The 22,515-nt window shown below is 39.7% G+C and overlaps 2 protein-coding genes across 2 annotated transcripts in view; both read left to right on the top strand.

The window, feature by feature from the left end:
* The window catches only part of SMYD3 (SET and MYND domain containing 3), a 679,960-nt gene that overhangs the window by 135,303 nt on the left and 522,142 nt on the right, over positions 1–22,515 (top strand). The window contains exon 2 of the mRNA XM_047077114.1: positions 14,753–14,816. Within this exon, the coding sequence (XP_046933070.1) occupies positions 14,753–14,816 (64 nt within the window). The remainder of the gene's footprint in view (positions 1–14,752; positions 14,817–22,515) is intronic.
* Positions 17,952–20,200, top strand: LOC124510280 (60 kDa heat shock protein, mitochondrial-like). The gene has a single exon (XM_047077113.1). The coding sequence runs from the start codon at positions 17,991–17,993 to the stop codon at positions 19,710–19,712; it is 1,722 nt and encodes a 573-aa protein (XP_046933069.1). The 5' UTR covers positions 17,952–17,990; the 3' UTR covers positions 19,713–20,200.

Here is a 22,515-nt window from a genome sequence, read left to right as displayed (position 1 = left end):
GAGCCACCCAGGCACCCCAAGGAGAATATATTTTTAAACCAAAGAGGCTTCCTATCCAAAATATTTGCCTGTAATTCAGTTTCAGGTCTGGCTACGTTTTGTACTTTTTAATGAAATGAGAATCACCTAGAGATCTTACTGAGATGCTCATTCTGGATTCAGTAGGTCTGATGTGTTGTCAAGCGCCCAAATGAAGCCAGGCTGCTGGTACCAGTTGTTGTTGCCTTCTGTCATTTTGGGAGGAGGATATTCTCAGGAGGGCTCCTTTCAGTGATTCCTGGGATCTTCTCGCTCGCTCAGATGCCCGCCCAGCTGGTCGAACTTGCTGTGAAGAGAGATCACGTTGGTGATTGCTTCGGTATGTTTCATGCCTGTGAGGCTCCTTTGCCTTCCTGTGCACTGCCATCTTTCCTGGGGAAAGGGGAGGAGGGCAGGGCCCCTCACTTGGGAAGAGGACCCATAGCCTGGAGTTGTTTATTGAGCTGACTTGTGGTCTAAGAATGCTAGGAACTTTATTTGTAGTTATCTATATAGAAGCGGATTTTTATTTTAGCTGGGAGACATAGTGTTAGCATGATAAGTGCAAATAAAATTTAATCAGTCTAGTAATGTTAAGTGTACTAGAAGCAGTTTCACTGAAAAGAATACTTCAGTAAAGTTTTTGAAAAGTGAATATGAGGAATTTCTTTTTCTAAAACAACGACAGTTACTCCCTAGCCATTGTTGGCAGCTAATATTTCTGAGTATTGGATTTTTTTAAAGGATGTTTATTCTGTGTGCACATATTTTCATTTATGAACTTTTATAAACTTTAAAATCTGTATAAATAAGCAGATGGGAAAAACATGGTGGTGCATACTTTTTTTCCTCCTAGCACACTCAGTCAGTAAGTAGTATGCATGATTACCAGGTTAGAATTTTGAGGTTGCCCTTAAACCAAGGATTTTTAACATAAAATTTTGAAAACTGTATTATGTTCGTTGGGATATTTACCTGAATGAAGGTAGAGACTATTTTACTTTTATCTTTGAGACAGTACTAAGTTTGAGAGGCACGAAGGGCTAACTTTAGACTATTCTAGCAGTTGCCTCTTGACATTTAGGAGAACCATTTTGGAAGAATTTGCTGTGATTCTCTTTTAAAGGTCTCACGCATTACTGGTCTTGGAGGTCTAGTCAAAAGTACTTATATATGTAAATGCATTTATTCATTTTGCAGGCATTTATTCACTGTGTAAAATATGCAAGGCAGTGTGAGAGATACTGCTGGCCAGGTGCAGCTCCCTTTCCAGGAAGTCCTCATTGCCTTTAGTACATGTCTCAGTGAGTTCACTGGTCTTCTTCATGGTGGGACAGAATCTTTAAGTCTTCTGATTTAACTTGATTGCAGTTTGTGTATGATACTCTACACAAAAGCATTGGTAAACTTAGGTCTCTTCCCCGCTTTTTGTCACCAGGCAGTGTCTTTAGTCTCTTCGGTGCTATCCTTGGTTTATTTTGTCATCTGTATCTGCTAAGTTGTTAAAACAGTTTAAATGAGTTATATATCTTCATTTGCATATTAGCATATCCTAGGTTCACAGTCTCTTCCAAGGCTTTCATCCTTAACAAAGTTAAGAAATCTATTGGTTCAGATTGCACTGAAACCTTTATTTTAATAGGAAAGCCTTTCCTGGGACTCCCTAAACTAGTGACTATTTTGTGAATATTCCTATTCATGTGAGATGAAGTTGACTCAGTTCTCTAGCAGCTGTGTAGGGAGAAGGCGAGACAACTGTCTCAGGAAGTGTGAAGGGTGGAACAGGCTTTATCTCCATTTCTAGAACAGACTGTGAGCCCTGAGGGGTGGGAGTTTGGAATCAGTCCAGGGGGGACCTAGCCATTGTGTGGAAGTCCCATTGCTCTCCCTTTCTGGTGGAAGCAAAGGGCTGTATTTACCTTAGAAGTAAAGAATTTTCCTTGTCCAACATTCTCTGTTCTCCTCAGACATTAGAAGAGAACTGAACTAATCAGAAGAATGTAGCTAATTACGCCGTCTCTTGGTTGTCTTGTTTTTGTTGGCTACAGCTTTGTTGAGATATAAATCATATACCATATAGTTTACCTATTTTTTTTTAATGTTTTTTATTTTTGAAAGGCGGGGAGGGGTAGAAAGAGAGGGAGACACAGAATCCAAAGCCGGCTCCAGGCTCTTGAGCTGTCCGCACAGAGCCCGATGTGGGGTCTGAACCCATGAACCGTGAGATCATGACCTGAGCCGAAGTCAGATGCTTAACTGACTGAGCCACCAAGGCTCCCCTACCTATTTTTTAAAAATGTTTATTCATTTTGAGAGAGACAGCGAGCGAGTGTGGGAGAGCGGGAGAGGGGCAGAGAGAGAGGGAGACACAGAATCTGAAGCAGGCTCCAGGCTTCAAGCTGTCAGCACAGAGCCCAATGCTGGGCCTGAACTCACGAAACGTGAGATCCTGACCTGAGCCAAAATCACATGCTTAACTGACTGAGCCACCCAAGTGCCCCTACCTATTTTTTTTTTTTTAATGTTTATTTAATTTGAGAGAGAGAGAGAGAGAGAGAGAGAGATTGAGAGCGAGCAAGTGCAGGAGAGGGGGAGAGGGGCAGAGAGAGAGGAAGACACAGAACCTGAAGCAGGCTCCAGGCTCTGAGCTGTCAGCACAGAGCCCGATGTGGGGCTTGAACTCATGAACCACAAGATCATAACCTGAGCCAAAGATGGATGCTTAACTTACAGTTTACCTATTTAAAGTAAACAATCCATTGGTTTTTATTATATTCACAGAGTTGTGAAACTATCACCACAGCTAATTCTAGAACATTTTCATCACCCCAAAAGAAATTTCTAAGTCCATTGGAGGCACTTCCCGTTTATCCCAGTCATTGTTGCCACTCCAGTCCTGGACAACTAGTCTACTTTCTTTCTCTGTGGATTTGTTATTCTGGATATTCTGGATATTTCGTATCAGTGGAATCATAGAATATGTGATATTTTGTGAATGGCTTCTGTCACTTAGCATGATGTTTTCAAGGTTTATCCATGTTGTAGCATATATCAATACTACCATTTTTTTATGTCTGAATAATTGTCCATTGCATGGATATGCCACATTTTATTTATACATTTATCAGTTGGTAAGCATTGGAGTCTCTCCACTTCTTTGGTGTGAAAATTCATGTACATATTTTTGTGTGGACACATGTTTTCATTTCTCTTAGCTGTGTACCTGGGACTAGAATTGCTGCGTAATACAGTAATTCTGTATTTAACCTTTTGCAGAACTGCCAGATTGTTTTCAAAAGTGGCTCTTGATCATTTTTAGTAGCCATTTTCCCACCTGTATTTTCACTTTTCCCTGCTTTGATTCAGGCCCTGACACCCCTTCCCTGACTGTTGGAAGAAGCTCATAACTAGGCATTTGGCACAGTGTAGACTATGGAATTTGAAGAGAACAGTACCTCGGGTGTAACCCTGGAAAATTACTTAATTTCTGTATACCCCACTTTTCTCATCTATAATAGAAATTTGTGTAATGAAAGGATCTACCATGCAAATTCTTATAATTAGCATTAGATAAAATATACGTGTACATGCTTGATTCCAGTAAGTATTCAAAAAATATTAGGTTCTGTTGTCATTTTTTTATGGAAAGATTACTGGTTATCTAATGATTATTGGGCACTTCTTCCTTAATAATAGAATCCCACTTTAATTTGAGGTTGCAGCAAGCTCAGCTAAGGGTCATATGTTCTTATTTAACTTGCATTTAGGTGTGGCCTTGCGACTTCGTTCTGGCCAGCGAGTTATAAGTCGTGTGTGGGATTTTAGGAAGGGTCTTCAGAGGGTGGTTACTGCGGTGGATGGTGTACTTCTCTTGTGTTTACTCCTTCTTGCTGCCTGGAAATGTCTGGAGCTCCAGTAGCCTCCGTGGATTCACTAATGACTATGAGAGGAGCTGGATTCCTGATCATCATGGTGCTGCCATTCCAGCTTGAGAATCCCAATTACGGAGTTAGTTTACATGAGAGAAACCACAGAACCCTGTGTGGTCAAACCACTGTAATACTGGGTTTTCTGTTTTCTGTAGCCGCGCCTACTTGGAAATTATGTATTATTACTGCCGTCAGTGTTTTCTTAGCTTAGGCCTTTAGGATCTATAGACTACTCATGTCTGGCCCCTTAATGTTTTTACAGTTTTCTCTATTGCTATCCCCTGTGCAGCAGCTGTAAGGATTGCCTTCGGGCTGAAGTCTGTACTTATTAAGTGCTATTCCATGGTCTCGGATGCCACCCTCCTTCCCTTTTAACCTCAATCACTTAGCTAATTCTTACTATTCTGTAGTTCTGGTTCACTGGTCATCTTTTATTACCTGGCTTCTGGTAGCCGTTTCTGCTCTTGAAATTTCCTGGAATTTTGTTACATATTTTGACTATAACTTTTGTCATTTTGCATTAACTGTATTTTAGGAGTAGTATTTGGTGAAATGAGCTTGGCCTCTGAAATCAGGTAATGTCTAAAGTTATCCGTCAATACCAGAGTTGGCTCCTTATGGTTCTGTGTCTACCCTAATCTAACTCAACTCCTCACCCTTTTTCAACACTGCACTCCCTGCCCCATCCTCTCTTCTGTATCACCTGGAACATGTTCTGTCATTTTAGAAACCTCCCTATCCTGAAAGTCTCTGAATGTTACCTTCTCCTTCCTGCTCTAACTGAAACCTGCCTGCCTTCTGAGGACAGTGCTTCTGTCTTTCCAAGTTCTGGTTGTTTTTTCCCTACCCTAACAGTACCTCAGTGTCCAGAGAAACAGAGGGCTCTCTCCCCTTGCTGTTTTTAGATAATTTTTTCTTCTCCCTCAAAATTGCCAGCCACTTTGAAGTATTTGCCATCATACCCCCATGACCTCACCGCCTTCCAGAGATTTCTTCACATCCTGGCTCACTTTTTCTGTCTCCATCGTTACTCCTGGGTGAACGTCCATCCCACACCTGGCCTCTTCATCCCCACTTCTCATTGTCTTTGTCTTTCCCCCAGTTTAGGTGCCTCTTCTTAGGGCCATACCCTAGGACCGTGATGACCAAAAGCTATTACGACTGATACCTCAGTTTACCACTCTTCACCTGTTGCCGTCTTACGGGTCTCTAGCACAGGAGGTGATACCATGTGCTGCTGCTGGTCTGCTTCTGTTGTAGCATCAGCAGTCCTTGAAGGCAAGAACTATGTCTTTTGATCCGTATTTCTCCAGAACTGTCACAGTCCATGGTACAAAGAGTCTTGAGTGATTTTATGGGCCCAGTGAAGTAAAGAGCAGCAACAACAGGAAGGATGTGGCACCCAAAAGATCTTTGTATTAGAAAAAAGATAATTAAAATTTCCCATTGAAAATACCATATAATTTTTAAAAACCATTTGAGTAATGACATTTCAAAAATTGTTTTCTTTTCCATTTTCTCTGGGGGAAAATGCATGAGATCATGTATTGCAGTTGGGATTCTCTCCGTTTAGTCAAGGTTGATCAGTTACAAATTTCCATCTTCTAAAGCTTACCTAGAAAGAGTTAATTATCTTTTCTCTCCTGTGCTGCAGACTTTTCTCTACCAGCCTAATGAGGGGAGGGGGAACTTGATGCATTAAGATTTTCTCAGCCTTTCTTCTGACCTATGTAGAAAAATAAAAGCGTTCAATGCAACCTTATTATATCTGATTCTTTTTTTCTTTTGAGATAAGAGAAAAATGTATACAAGTTTTGTATTATTTGGGTCCAGGTGTTAACTTCTAGAACATTTAAAACTCATGTTGACTGACAGTTTCCCCAAAAGCACTAGTTTCATTGTTACATTGTATTCATGTTTGGTTGCTTCTAAGCTAAGAAGTAATTACCATTTAATTACATACATGAATATTTCAGTAAATAACTTGTACTGTTTCTGTACTCTCTTCCAATAATGTAGAGTTAACTATATGAAGAACTTGAAAATAACTGAGAAAAACATTCTAAAGGTTTCTAAAATTCTGAATTTCTAGAATGGCTAAACTTTTAAAAATACTTCTGCTCAACACTGAAGTGTTTCAAATGATATCTAGGAACTTCTTTTGAGAGTTGCTTTAAAAACAAAATCTCTTAGGGGCGCCTGGGTGGCGCAGTCGGTTAAGTGTCCGACTTCAGCCAGGTCACGATCTCACGGTCCCTGAGTTCGAGCCCCACATCAGGCTCTGGGCTGATGGCTCAGAGCCTGGAGCCTGTTTCCGATTCTGTGTCTCCCTCTCTCTCTGCCCCTCCCCCGTTCATGCTCTGTCTCTCTCTGTCCCAAAAATAAATAAACGTTGAAAAAAAAACAAAAAAAACCCCGAAATCTCTTAAAGGAATAATAGTAATGTGATGGTACTAAGAAAAATTAGCTCTTTCTATGAATCAAGCACAATGTTGAGAGATTTACATATTTAATTCTCATTACAGCCAAGTAGTGTTGGTACTATTACTGTTCTCATTTTAGTCTCGTGGTTTAGAGGTATTAAATTGCTCAGCATCATACAGCTACTAGGTGGTAAACTAGAATTTGGTTCTAGGCCATATGGTTCCAGTGTCAAGGATTTAACCACTCTATTATATTCTCTTACAGTGTCTAGTTGAGAAATAATACAGACACAGTCTGTGGGAAATTAATTTACAAAGCATGCATCTAGTAAGAGATTAAACTCAATAAATTATTAAAAATTAAATTGAGGGGCACCTGGGTGGCTCAGTTAAGTGTCCAGTTCTTGATTTCGGCCCTGGTCATGACCTCATGGTTCATGGATTTGAGCCCTCATCAGGCTCCATGCTAGCCCTCCTCAAAATAAATAAATAAACTTAAAAAACAACAGCAACAACAACTTCAAGTTTCATGTTGTTCTCCAAAAGAGAGAATGAGTTACTTGAGATTTCATGATGCTTATTTCCAGAGGACTTCAGGAAATTTGTAATTAAAAGTTAAACAAAGTAATAGACTTAATTATAAAATAGAAGGGCAAATTTTTAAGGCAGGCGGAAGGAGAAGATGCTGCTGGGCCTCTGAAATGAAGAGATTACTATAATTAGATAGTGAATTTGGCTTTTGGTTTTCTCACTGTGAAGCTAAAATACAGTCACAGTGCTGTTGAGATTAATTTTTTTTTTAAGTTTCATTTTTTAATAAGAGGAAGATGATGGAGAATTCTTCCTTCGTGACACACTGTTTCCTGGAACCGAAATCAAGGTGACCATCTTTTGCCAGTTTGGAGACTTAGGTCCTAGTCTATTGATGAAAATGTTGATCAGCTATCCTTATACCTTATTTGAAATTCTACCCATTGGTACTTTGATTTTCATGTTAATGCTGTGTGGTATTTATACTAACAATGCTTACCTGTTTAAAGGGTATTTGATTTCACCCTTTGGGCAAAATCAGATTTTTTCTTCTTTCTCATATTTTTATTACTTTGGATTTCAGGAAGACTTGGGGAAATTGAACACATCTCTTGACTTACCAGAGTCCTATTACCTGACTGGGCTGAGAGGTTTCCCGTTTAGGAACAGAGATGTTATTAGATCAAATCCCTCTTCAGTGCCTTTTGGTCACAGCTTTCTTCAGTTTACCTTAAACTGCTTTGCCTTAAAAACCAGCTGTAAGTTACCAGTTCTTTGATGCGTATTTATTTTTGGGGGGGGGGAGGGGCAGAGAGAGAGGGAGACACAGAATCCAAAGCAGGCTCCAGGCTCCGAGCTGTCAGCACAGAGCCCGATGCAGGGCTCAAACTCATGAACCATGAGATCGTGACCTAAGTTGAAGTCAGTTGCTGTGCTTTTTTTTTTTTTTTTTTTTTCCTCCGTAAGTGCTAATATGAGTTTAAATTGCTTGTGTTTTGCCCAGGAAGGATGGTGCCTGGGGATCATAGATTTATTGTTTTCTGAAATAATTGACCATTGCATTTTCTTGTTTTGTACTTTGAATATTAGAAGTCTGAAATAAAGTGATAAGGGATGTGGAAAAATGAATCCAAACCAATTCTGCTTTTCTGTGTTATGAGTCTGTATTACTTTGACCACATCTGCTACTTTGTACTAAAAAGTATTTGAGGAGCACCTGGTTGGCTCAGTTGCTTGAGCGTCCTACTCTGATTTCGACTCAGGTCATGATCTCATGGTTGTGATATCTAGCACCGCCTTGGGCTTTGCGCTGACAGCAGAGTGCGCTTGGGATTCTCTCTCTCCCTCTCTCTGCCCCTCCCCCACTCATTCTCTCTTTCTTGTTCTCTCTCTCTTTCTCTCTCTAAAATAAATAAACATTAAAAAAAACCCCACTATTTGATAGTTAGGTGGACGGTGGATGAGAATCTCTAATTAAAAAAAAAAGCCTTTAGGCCCATACCAACATAATTACCATCTGGAAACAAAAATGGAAGTTTCCTTTTCTGTATTATTATGAATATTTATGCCAAAGAGAATACTTTCTGTTTAGCATTTTGCAGTGTATTTTATTTGGTCAGAGTAAAAGCAGTTGTACTACCCTTGGAGGGAATAGCATGACTTTTTATTTGGGATAATCTCCTTTTCATAGTGCAGAGTGGTCATTTGCTCCAGAAATTTCCATGGGGAAACAGGCAGGTACTTGGGTACATAACACTAACGTTTCTAATGAATCAGGAGTCTGAGATTTTGGAGATGTTTACAAACAAAGATTCTTTAAAGAAATATTATTTCTGTGGTCTCTTTTAAAAATTATATTTAGACTTCACTTATTTTGGGTTTTGCCTTTTAAACAAATGGAGCTCTTTATTCTAAAACAGTCCATATTCCTCATACTCCACAGAGCATCTTTTGTCCTGATTATGTGAAGAAATATTTTCATAGGAATTGTTACTGGAGAATCTTCCTTAAAACTTGTGTTCAGGGAGGGGTACTCCATCAGACATCCTGCGGTCAGCCCTCTTTTTTTAGCAAGCGTGAGTGGTGCCGGCAGGCTCTACCTGATGAAGTCTGCTCTTTCTCTCAGCTCACATTTCTTCTCAAAGCTCATAGTGATCAGCCTTGAAAAAGGACAGAAGTGTGCAAAAGATTGCTGGGCACGGATCTTTAGCCCAGAAGAGGCTGCAAAGACACATGCTGGGTCCTGGGTTGCTTCAGATCGTACAGGGCTGTGCTCCATCCAGATGAGTGGCTTCGGAGGCTGATGGGGTGGCCGGGCTTCCTTGTGGTGCCCGAACTGCCTGGCCAGCAGTGAGTGTGCGGGTGGCTGTTGAAGGAGAGCTTTGACTGCAAGGGACACCAGGAGACACTTGAGGGGTGGAGACATATTGTCTGTGTATGAATGTGTTGTGGATGCGTTGTTTTCTCTGCAGAGTTTAAAATGGATTCTGCAGCTGCCAGGGCTGGGGGAAATTTGAATCACTAGGATTTGTTTTCTATATCCTTCCCAGGAAACTTCTTTTCCTCCACCTGGCAACTGCCCATATTATTTTAGGGCAGAGGTTTGTTTGTTTGTTTTTTTGTATTTTTTTAAATGTTTATTTATTTTTGAAAGAGAGAGAGACAAGGAGTGTGAGTGGGGGAGAGGCAGAGAGAGAGGAAGACACAGAATCGGAAGCAGGTTGTGCTGACAGCTGAGAGCCTGACACGGGGCTCGAACTCACAGACTTCGAGACCATGACCTGAGCCACCCAGGTGCCCCCTAGGGCAGAGTTTTAAACCCTTCGATAGTTTCCCCCCCTGCTGATAACCAAGGACAGAGAGACATTCCCTTAAATATTACCCTAGTTGTTGGGATTTGAAGGAGCCACTTAATCTCATTTCTTCTTTGATTTTTTAGACACAGTGATTTCTCCTGTATCCATATACAACTTCTAGATTTGTATACTGGAGGAACAAGTAATTTTGTTCTGTTTTTATTTCCTTTCTACATTTCCTTTGCCTGTGCTGTTGGAGAAGCTAATTATGTCCCAGCCTTTACTTGGAAGAGAGGACTTAACTTGTTTTGCTCCATGAACCACTGTATTTGGGGCACTGAGCTACCTGAGAATTTTCTCCGATTTGACACTGTGTCCTACAGCCTGTCACAGTTTGTATGAATGAGTAATAGGGGATTCCTTGTTGCTTTTTTTGTGGACATAGTTAAAGATAACACTGATTTTTGTGTAAAATAATTTTAATAGCTTCTCCTATTTGGGGTTAGAATGCTATTATTTCTCTCTTGAGTGGAGAGGGGAAAAGAGGTAAATTAATCATTTTCTGTTACTGATATGTTGCTAACCTATTTCCTTAGATTACTTTTCATTCAGAAAGTCCATTTGGACTAATCATTTTGTAAACCGGATGTTTCTGTGATCTGAAAATTCTATATTCATCACTTTTCTGTGCCTCTGAGACTACCGTAATTCACCTAAAACGTGTACAACTTTTGTCATCTTCAAATTCAGTTAATATTTGTTACTGGCACAAGAGAAGCAGAATCAAATAATTTCAGTATTGGAAGGAAACTCCTCTAACTCATTCTCCTTTGCAGTGGTGGAATTTGCTTCACAGGATTCTGTTCTCAGCCTGAGCCCGAGAGAGAAGCGGGACCTCTTCCGGGGCTCAGTGGTTGTCTGATCAAACACACACCACTTTTCTCTTGGATTCATTTGACCTGTTTTTGAAACTTGAGAACTTGTTATTTGATATGTAACCCTGAACATTTAAATAACTCATGTTAAGGAATTTCTTCCACCCATCAAAACAACAATTAAATTATTTAGGTACTTAGAGTAATCTTGCTGTTCACTTTGCCAGCATTCTGTGAAAATTCATGAAAGCCTGTGGTTGGTAGCTATGGGAGGGAGAGGACACAGTTTTGCTTGCTAACCTGTTCATCGCTGATCTTCTGAGGTAGCTTGATTCTGCCCATTAATTTTTAAAATCAAGAAGAAACACCTTATATAGCTGGGGCTTTATATTTGCAAGTAACAGAAATTGCCTTTTTTTTAAAGTTTATTTATCTTGAGAGACAGAGCAAGTTGGGGAGGGGCAGAGAGAGAGGGAGAGAGAGAGTCTTAAGCAGGCTCCACACTGTCAGCGCAGAGCCCGATTTGGGACTAGGACTTATGAACTGTGAGATCGTGACCTGAGCCAAAGTGGATGGCTTAACCGACTGAGCCCCCCCAGGCGCCCCACCTCTGAATAACTTACACCAGAAAAGGGAGAGGAGGGAAAATCTGAGAAGTCGGGTCTGAGGAGGGCAGCACTCAGGGCAGTCCCAGTGACTTCCTCCTCTGGAAAATTCTTGCAGAAACATCCTGTCCCAGTTTTGGCTCCCATTGTCACATTGGCTGGACACACTGGGCGTCTTTTTGCAGCTTGGGGCTTCTTCTGTTTTCAGGCTTATTGGAGGCCCCGTGGTCTTCTTGGTTTTCTCCCACAAATACACTGACTTAAGTCTCAGAGCTGTTAGTGGTTTCCTCTGCCCAGTCACGTTTTGGGTTTGTTGTGATGTTTTCCTGGGTGGCGAGTGATACTCAGGTTGGCTCTCTAACTTGTGCTGTCATTTTGTTTATGGGGAGAGTTAAGGAGATTAGAAAATTATGTCACTGCTACCGTTCCTTCAGAATTTTCTCTTGTCTGTTTTTCAATCTACTGAATCTTGAGTTCCATTCCATTTTGTTTCCAATATTATTTGTTTGGAAACTTTCTCTTAAGTGATTTTGCAAGAAATTTGTTGATGTTATTTGTGCCTTTGGTTTTGCTCGTCCTCTTAGATCACTGTGTTCTATTTCGTATGTTGTATAATTTCCTGCTGATGCTGTCCTTAGTTTTGTGTTATTTTTAAAGTCTTGACTTACATGTTTAGCTCATTTATTTTCAGTTTTTTTAACATAAACATTTAAAGTTATAAATGTTCCTGTAAATAGTGTGTTCATTTTATCTCAGAAGTTTTGGTATTTTTCCATTATTTAATCAATTTTTGGGATGCCTGGCTGGTTCAGTAGAACATGTGACTCTTGATTTCAAGGGGAGTTCCATCCCCTATGACTTGGGTGTAGAACCTACTTAAAAAAAAAGTGTGTGTGTTTGTGTGTGTGTGTATACTCTAATTTCATTATAATTCTTTGATCCTTGAATTCTGTAAAAGCATGCTTTTAAATATTCATGCATATGATATTTCACTGGGTTTGTTTTTGTTACTGATTTCTAATTTAATTCCCTTATGGTTGGAGACAATGATCTATATGATACTGATTCTTTGGGATTTTTGAGATTTGCTTTGTGGTTTACTTTGTGGGACCTTTTGTAAATGGTCAGTGGGTGCTGAACAGGAATATGTGAATGCACATTCATATAACAGGGATAAGGGTCTGTGTATTGCCTGAGATCGAATAAATTATTGAGCCCCTATTCTTTAAAAATTTTTTTTTAGTGTTTATTTATTTTAAAGGAGAGAGAGACAATGTGTGAATGGGGGTGGGGCTTAACCAACAGAGCCACCCAGGTGCCCTGAACCCCTGTTCTTTATCTGCTTGGTTTTGAATTCCTGAAAAAGACTTTGTATCTTTTAATAGCAATAACTAATACTTATATGGTGTTTACTATATTCCAGGCACTATTTTAAGGGCCTTACAGGTATTAACTTATTGTGTCGGTCATTTTTCCCTCAGATCTGTTTCTTGTACTTCATATATTTTGAGACTGGGTACATTTGTCACTAGGTACCTAACACCTGGTGACTGGAGTCTCTTATCATTGAGTATTTACCTTATTTATCTCTAACAAGATCTTTAACTGTAAAGTGCTTTCCCCCCCTGAAATTGGTGTAATTACATAGGCTTTTCCTTTAGTTAAAATTTGCTTGGCATATCCATTTCATCCTCCTTTGTGGGTCCTTTTATTTGATGTGTGTCTCTTAACAGCTTATGGGTAGATTTTGGTTTTATCCAGTTTTACCCAAGAGCAGTAGTCCAGGGTGATAGTCATAGTAAGAGCTTGAAGGCCAGGTTGCTGGGCTTTGCATTGTTGCCTGGGATGTTGATATGTGACAGCCACAATTCTGTACTTGGGGATGGCAGGCATTTTGGCTTCCCTTTATTTAGATTTTAACCTCTGCCCTTGTTTTATGCTCCATGTCTGACCCTTGCTGTCCCAGAGATAAGTACCTGGTGTATTTAGGTTCTGATTCTCTTTAGGATTTTGTTTTTACCCTTTCAGTATCACCTGCCATGCACTTTATGGTGTGTCTTCTTAGTTTGCACTGTGTTTTTTTTATCTTTTGAAAAATGTATTGGTGTATCCCCAAAGTAGTCATAATAAGACTGTTTACTTATAGGACTATTTGAAATTAAGTATAAACTATAGATTTAAAAATCTTTGAATAGTACCAGGCCCATTAGAAGTGCTTGGAAGGATTTGTTTTTGTTTTGTCATTGATACTAAAATTACAGTTTGACTTTTTAATGCTCTTGGCTGCCCTGAAAGTATCCACAATCCTTCCTGCCTTTTATTTGTCACTATTAATTTTATCATCAGGTTCATTTATTTTTTATTTTATAATTCAACCTTTTCTTCATCTTTGCTTTTTTCTTATGCAGGTGATTTGGGGGAGATGTAACTTTGGAGCATCTCAATTCAGCATGTCTAAAGTAGTAACTGGATTTAATGGAATTTAAAAATCATTTTCCAGAGGAGGATATTCATAATTAAACTATATGATAGGTTAAGACGTATACATTTTTTTTATATTTGAAGAGTATAGGATACTTCCATTCCAAGTAGTTACAGGGACTGAATTCTCAATTTCATTTGGAGAGATTAAAATCTCTGTGAAGTAAAACTTCCGGTTTCAGTGGGAATCTCTGATTTTAACAGATTTTTTTTTTTTTTTATTAAAAAGGACATTAGTGGTGGTGATGGTTGTGCATCAAATGAATATACTTAATGCCATTTGCTAAAACACAAAATTCAACTGAGTAAACTTTAAATATCTTAATTGGCTTTATTCAGAAGTTCATGAATTGGGTGGGATCCAATGTAGCAGACAGAAAGCAGCCCTGAGATGCTGTACAAAATGAAAGACTTCTGTGGGCAGAAGAGAGCAGTTACAAGGTGAAAAAATGAGTTGGTTACTGCAAGATCACTTTCATCAGGGGAGAGCAGCGGTCTATCAAGCGGATTACTTAACTAGTAATCTCTGATAGACTGCTTTAAGAATCCACTCTTGGGGGAGTCAAAACTATAGTTAAGTCTCAAACATGGTATGGTGGTAAGCATAAGTGACTCCATTTTGTGCCTCAAATTATCTTTTTTTTTTTTTAAATGTTTGTTTATTTGAGAGAAAAAGAGAGAGAGAGAGAGAGAGAGAGAGTGCGAGAGCAGGTGGGGGAGGGGCAGAGAGAGAGGGGAGCAGAGGATATGAACTGGGCTGTCAGCCCAGGTGGGGCTTGATCTTGCGAACCTGGAGATCATGACCTGAGCAGAAGTCAGGCACTTAACCGACTGAGCCACCCAGGCACTCCTTGAATTATCTTTTTAACACACTGAACTATACACGTAAAAATGTTTAACGTGTAAATTTTATATTATATACATTTCACCACTATTTTAAAAAAGAGTTATTACTATGTCCGTATCTCACATTGAGGATGAAAGATGATGCCCATCAGTGTGAAAATCTCAGTCTTAAGGGACCATACAAATGGGGTGAGCAGAACCTATCGGTGTCACTCATTTCCTAATGGGAATTTTTTTTTTTTTAAACAGGAAGGAAAAACTGATGCGATGCTCTCAATGCCGAGTTGCCAAATACTGCAGTGCCAAGTGCCAGGTAAGAATGCTCCGCTGTATGTAAATGATACCTTAAGTTCTCTGCCCTTTTTTTTTTTTTTTAATAATTTTTACAAAAAAATCTTAATTTATTTTTGAGAGAGAGAGAGAGAGGGGCGGGGGAGGAACACAGAGAGAGACACAGATCTGAAGCAGGCTCCAGAGTCTGAGCTGTCAGCACAGAGCCTGACCTGGGGCTGGAACTCATGAACCGGGAGTTCATGACCTGAGCTGAAGTTGGATGCTCAACAGACTGAACCACCCAGGCGCCCCTTCAGTTCTCTGCTCTTAAAATTGTGCTCTGTGATGCCTGTTGGCCTGTTTCTGTTTCTTTACAATCTTTGATTTATTTTAACTTATTTCCCTTCAATTTAAAAATTAATAGTTGTTTATGGTAAAAAATAATATATATGATATCTCTCTGTATACACTAAATACATAGTACACATACATCACACACAAAATGTTCACTCCTATCTCCTTGTCCTCCTGATCTCAATCCCAGTGCCCAGAGATAATCACTGTTAAGTTTCTTGTGTGCTTCGCTGCATTTTCTCACGCAAGCACATTCATATATTTATATTCTTTGTTAAAAAAAACAGATATGGGTGACTCTTGTGTGCCTTCATTCTCCTTTTTGTTTTATCATCTGTCTAGAGGAACTTTCGGTACCATCCCATTGATTCCCTTACATGAATGCACCATGGTCATAATTTCCTCAGTAAGGAATGCTTACATTATTTTCGATATTTGGTGTTGCCAGTAGTGGACCAAGCATCTTTTTGTGAACATTTCTGCTCACTTCCACAAATTAGTTGTAGGATAAATTCTTCCCAGTTGTATCGATTAGTAAAAGGATATACGATTTTGGATTTTTGAAGATATTGCCAAATTGCCTTCCTAGAGTTTAATTTACGGCAACTGACAGTCTATGAGAATACCGCCGTTAACGGCTTTGAAATTCTTTACAGGATGTATAATTAACATTCAACATAACCTTTTCTTCTAACCTTATGATTAATCATTTCATAAGAAATGTAATTATGCTGGGGCGCCTGGGTGGCGCAGTCGGTTAAGCGTCAGACTTCAGCCAGGTCACGATCTCGCGGTCCGTGAGTTCGAGCCCCGCGTCAGACTCTGGGCTGATGGCTCAGAGCCTGGAGCCTGTTTCCGATTCTGTGTCTCCCTCTCTCTCTGCCCCTTGCCCGTTCATGCTCTGTCTCTCTCTGTCCCAAAAATAAATAAATGTTGAAAAAAAAAATTAAAAAAAAAAAAAAAGAAATGTAATTATGCTGTAATGAATTGCATCATAATAAAAAGTCTAATTGGAGGTTTTGTGTCTGAGTCCCTTGCTCTCAACCTTCCACTCATCCTTTTTGTTTCTTATTTTGAGGTAGGGGTGTGTGTGTGTGTGTGTGTGTGCGCGCGCACACGTGAGTGGACACACACACGCACACACACACACACACACACCCAGAGTTCCTCTTTTCCTTTTTGACATCTAAGCCATGCTTATCTCAGGAATTTTTGTTCTATCATTCTGATTAGATATAGTTTTCTATTTCCTATCGTATTCACATTTTTTCCTGGCTTTTGTTGCGCTCTATCGTCAAGGAACACAAAACAAAAAATATAAAAATAGAAGGTTAGAAGTAAAACTTCCTTAATAGAAATAGGGAATGTAAAAACCAGTTGGATTATTTTCACTTCATTTGTAAAGCAAAAATTCTGTCACAGTTAGAAAGCTACCAGATTTATGTAAGATCGTTAGCAATAATAATAACAAAAACCAAAAACATGAAACAGGGCTGTGCTTTTTTTCTACAAGATAAATTTTAGATAGACTGTGTTGTAGTGATGTTATCTAGCTTACTCATGTGAAACTGAGCTACGTTTCAGGAAACTTTAAGTTAAGAAGACTATACTCTATATAGAACTGACGGACTACATGTTACTTGACACAAATCTTCTGATGAACTTCCTTTCTGATCTCAATGACCTAAACATTTACTTTTATTTCCCCCTGTTTTTATGAATTTTTTTTCCCTCTCCAATGCTACTTCCTCCTTTTGTAGTACACTCAAAGAAAAAAATCCATTATCTGATTAGAATGAGTAGAGGGAGTTTGGTGGGTGGGTATGTCATTTTGATTCATTATAGTGCATGTACTTTTACCACATATATTAGCTGTTTACTGTAGCATCAATAATAATGTCATCGTCAGATATACTGTCGAAAGTAATGGGAAAAGAGCTAGTGAGGTGAAAGATATCATATATAAGCCAGCTAGTGCATGTGCTTGTATGTGTGTGGGGGATGGGGTGTGTGCAGAGGTGGGTGGGAGTCAAAGATAGGCTGGAACATATGCATTTAAACTGCTCTGTTTAGCTCACCCTTCAGGTACAGAATTAAATGTAATTATTGTGGATTCCTACAAAGCAGCACAAAATTAAACTGACAAACTGAACTAGGAACAGTAATGAACAGGAGGCAGACGCCCTCGGAATGGAAATTGATATAGAGGATGTGAATTTGTAGCATAAAATCTATAATGTATTTACCCTGGAGGGACATAACTTTGCTTCATTAGCTTAGCATTTGATGTGTGGGGCCATGGCGCCCACGAGTTGTCTGAGAGAAGCTATTGAGGCATTCTAAGGTCTCATGTCCCTGGTGCCCATAAGGATGCTTTCAGTGTCATTGATTTTCACATTTCATCTTTCAACCGAAAAGTGAAGTAACAAGAGTGGAGGTTTCCTCCAACTTCCTTCCCCATTCCTACTTCCATCTTCCAGAGGTAATCTCTGTATGTTTGTTTTGTGAGTGGAGGATACACACTAAGCTGTCAGTCTGCACTTTGTCTGTAGTGTACATACACACGTATGCATTGACTGCTGTGTTCAGGACTGTTTCTGATCCTGGCCAGAGTATCTTGTCATCAGGGGCCTTGTATTCCTCTGCATCTGCCGTATTATGATGTGCCATATGATGCAATAGAGGGCTTATCTGTGGGAACCAGTCTTATTTCTATATTGTCATAACCAGAACGTCACAGAGGATTTTGAGGTCAAAGAGGACGAGCGGGCTAAGTTTTCTTTTAAAAAAGCATGCTCACCCTCACTCGCCTCCGACGGCCTGCCTCATCGTCCGCACGCCCTGCCGCTGCCCCGCAGAAATGCTTCGATTACCCGCAGTACTTCGCCAAATTAGGCCAGTGTCCAGGGCACTGGCTCCTCATCTTACTCGGGCCTATGCCAAAGATGTCAAATTTGGTGCAGATGCCCGAGCCTTAATGCTTCAAGGTGTAGACCTTTTAGCTGATGCTGTAGCTGTTACTATGGGGCCAAAGGGAAGAACAGTGATTATTGAACAGAGTTGGGGCAGTCCCAAAGTAACAAAAGACGGTGTGACTGTTGCAAAGTCAATTGATTTAAAAGATAAATATAAAAATATTGGCGCTAAACTTGTTCAAGACGTTGCCAATAACACAAATGAAGAGGCTGGAGATGGCACCACTACTGCTACTGTCCTGGCACGCTCTATTGCCAAGGAAGGCTTCGAGAAGATTAGCAAAGGTGCTAATCCAGTGGAAATCAGGAGAGGTGTGATGTTAGCTGTTGATGCTGTAATTGCTGAACTTAAGAAGCAGTCTAAACCTGTGACAACCCCTGAAGAAATTGCTCAGGTTGCTACCATTTCTGCAAATGGAGATAAAGAAATTGGCAACATCATTTCTGATGCAGTGAAAAAGGTTGGAAGGAAAGGTGTCATCACAGTAAAGGATGGAAAAACACTAAATGATGAATTAGAAATTATTGAAGGCATGAAATTTGATCGAGGTTATATTTCTCCATACTTTATTAATACATCAAAAGGGCAGAAATGTGAATTCCAAGATGCCTACGTTCTGTTGAGTGAAAAGAAAATTTCTAGTGTCCAGTCCATTGTACCTGCTCTTGAAATTGCCAATGCTCACCGTAAGCCCTTGGTCATAATTGCTGAAGATGTTGATGGAGAAGCTCTGAGTACACTTGTTCTGAATAGGCTGAAAGTTGGTCTTCAGGTTGTAGCCGTCAAAGCTCCAGGTTTTGGTGACAATAGAAAGAACCAGCTTAAAGATATGGCTATTGCTACTGGTGGTGCAGTGTTCGGAGAAGAAGGGTTGACTCTAAATCTTGAAGATGTTCAGCCTCATGACTTAGGAAAAGTTGGAGAAGTCATTGTGACCAAAGATGATGCCATGCTCTTAAAAGGAAAAGGTGACAAGGCTCAAATTGAAAAACATATCCAAGAAATCATTGAACAGTTAGATATCACAACTAGTGAATATGAAAAGGAAAAACTGAATGAACGTCTGGCAAAACTCTCAGATGGAGTAGCTGTGCTGAAGGTTGGTGGCACAAGTGATGTTGAAGTGAATGAAAAAAAAGACAGAGTTACAGATGCCCTCAATGCTACCCGAGCTGCTGTTGAAGAAGGCATTGTTCTGGGAGGGGGTTGTGCCCTGCTTCGGTGCATTCCAGCCTTGGATTCAATAACTCCAGCTAATGAAGATCAAAAAATTGGTATAGAAATCATTAAGAGATCACTCAAAATTCCTGCAATGACCATTGCTAAGAATGCAGGTGTTGAAGGATCATTGATAGTTGAGAAAATTATGCAGAGTTCCTCAGAAGTTGGTTATGATGCTATGCTTGGAGATTTTGTGAATATGGTAGAAAAGGGAATCATTGATCCAACTAAGGTTGTAAGAACTGCTTTATTGGATGCTGCTGGAGTGGCCTCTCTGTTAACTACAGCAGAAGTTGTAGTCACCGAAATTCCTAAGGAAGAGAAGGACCCTGGAATGGGTGGAATGGGAGGAATGGGAGGTGGTATGGGAGGTGGCATGTTCTAATTCCTAGAATAGCGCTTTACCATTGTTAATGAACTGTGAGAGGAAGCTCAAGGCAGTGCTCCTCAAGAATAACTTCAGAGAAGTCAGTTGAAGGAAATGACTGAAGAAAAGGCTGGCTGATGTTTAAGAAAATCACTATAACCATCAGTTACTGGTTTCAGTTGACAACATATAATGGTTTACTGCTGTCATTGTCCATGCCTACAGATAATTTATTTTGTATTTTTGAATAAAAAGACATTTGTACATTCCTGATAACCGAATGCAAGAGCCATGTACCAATGTACTGCTTTCAACTTAAATCACTGAGGCATTTTTACTATTATTCTGTTAAAATCAGGATTTTAGTGCTTGCCATCACCAGATGAAAAGTTAAGAAGCAGCCTTTCTGTGGAGAGTAAGAATAATTGTGTACAAAGTAGAGAAATATCCAATTATGTGACAACCTTTGTGTAATAAAAATTTGTTTAAACTTAAAAAAAAAAAAAGCATGCTCAAAATTTGTAATATTGTTAAAAAGTAAACCAATTTCAAGTAAATTCACCAATTATTATTTTACCCCTGCTGGATTTAATTTGATTCATAGATGTACATTTCTAATTGAAATAATTGCTGAATAAAATAAGCAGGGATACTGTATCAGACTGCAGTTTATATACTTTTAAAAGTACTATATTAGCAGAGAGAGGCTCTATTTTATGTTAATAATTATAGACCTGTTTAAAAATGTTAATCTTATTTGTGGGTTTACATTTTATGCTTAGTTACAGCATGATTTGATTCATTTTTGATGAATCTCCCGTTAGTCAACATTTAACAGGGTGATTTAAAAAATTTTTTTAAATGTTTTACTTATTTTTGAGAGAGAGGGAGAGAGACAGAGTATGAGCAGGGGAGGGGCGGAGAGAGAGGGAGACACAGAATCCATGAAGCAGGCTCCAGGCTCCGAGCCGTCAGCACAGAGACCGACATAAGGCTCGAACCTGTGAACCATGAAATCATGACCTGCACTGAAGTCAGATGCTTAACTGACTGAGCCACCCAGGCGCCCCTTAACAGGGTGATTTAATAAGTTGGAGTCTAGAATATTACACTCACTACTGGTAATAATGAAGAAAGCCAAGCCTTTAGTTTATTTCACAAATAGTTCTGTGCCAGGCTTCAGACTGATAGGACGTGCACTGAGTGTTCTAGAGAAGTTGGCTTCATATCTAATTGTAAATAAAAAGAGAAAACTCTATAAAGGTTGAAATTATTTGTTCTTATTTAAGTTTTTGACTTCTACAAATGTCTGGGGCCCTAAGCTGGTCTTTGCTCACTTTTCGTTGACTTGCTGGGTGATCCCATTCCCTTCCGCAGTGTCAGTCGGCATCTGTATATTAATCTTCCTTGAAACTCCCATCTCTAGCTTCAACCACCAGCCCCATACCTTATGGGGTATGTCTACTTTGATGGTGCACCCATATCTCAAATGCCCTATAGCCGGACCTGAGTGCACTTTCTTCCCCCAAACCTGCTTTTCTAGCCTCAGTGAGTAATTTCACCAAGCACCCAGCAGGCTGAGCATTCAGGGTCTTTGGCTCATATCCTTTCTTGGCCCCATGCCCAGTTAATCACCTTGTCTTGCTGATTTTACCACCTGAAGATCTAACTTGGCTCGCTTCTCTCTAGCTTCTCTTACCACCACTTGTGTGCATGTCACTGTTAGCTCCCTCCTAAGTTGATTGCAGCCTCTGTGCTCCTGCCAGCTCTTTTTCTGTTTTCTACCCCGGAGCCAGAGTGACTGTTTTATTTCAGAGCATAAGCATGATCTGTCACCCAGCAGCAGAAAGCCCTGGCCGCTTCCTCAGGATGAAATTCAACTTTGTGGACTTTGCTACACTTTTACTTCTGGGCCTTCGGCTATATGAGTCCTTGGGCTTGGACCCAGACCTGCCCCCTATCTGCTGAACTCCTAGTACTTATCCTTTATGACCCAGGTTAAACGTCACTCCCTTCTTTCCTAAACTCCCGAGACCAGTTTGTGTGTCTCTTTTTTCACACAGAAATTATCTTAATTATTGGTTTAATTGCCTGTTTCTGCAGTTAGAAGGCCAGGTTCACTGTGGGGTGGGGGTGCTCCCTGCATTGTACTCTGCTGTACACGGAGTGTAAGTGGTCAAGCGAATGAATGAATACATTCATAAGTGATACTTGTTGGTTCAAATTAGATTTTAAAACATTACGTTATCTTTAATCTGTCCATAGTAATATCTCTTTACTTTTTTAGTTGTGATACAGTTGACGTATAACATTGTGTTAAGTTGTAGGTGTACAATGTAATGAGGTGATCTATGTGTCTATTGTGAAGTGAACATTACAATAAATTTAGTTCACACCTATCATCATACATAATTATAATCTTTTTTATTGTGATGAGAACTTTTAAGATTTACCATCTTATCAAGTTTTAAATATACAATACAGTAATTATTAGCTATAGTCATCATCCTATGTATTACATGTTTGTACATTTTGACCACTTGCACTCATTTCCGTTACCCTGCACTCCCTGCCTCTGGCAACCACCTATCTGTTCTCTGTATCTGAGTTTGGTTCTTTTTAGATTCTACATATAAGTGAGATGGGGAAATACTTCTTGAGCCATCTATGTAGGCATTATTGATTCACCTCCTGCTCTGGTAGGTGAGGGAATTTAGTTCACCTACATCAGCACCTACTTCCTCTCCCTCTTCTTACATAATTGTCTGAGAACCTTCCATTCATCCAAAGTTTATCCAGTAGATACTTATTGAGTAGCTAC

The sequence above is a fragment of the Lynx rufus genome, unplaced genomic scaffold (genome assembly GCF_022079265.1).
Source record: "Lynx rufus isolate CCGP_SWC_20201006 ecotype Redwood Valley unplaced genomic scaffold, mLynRuf1.p SCAF_15, whole genome shotgun sequence".
NCBI classification, from domain to species: Eukaryota; Metazoa; Chordata; class Mammalia; order Carnivora; family Felidae; genus Lynx; species Lynx rufus.
The sequence above is the reverse complement of the archived record's forward strand: the minus strand, read 5'-3'. Positions and strand labels throughout refer to the sequence as shown.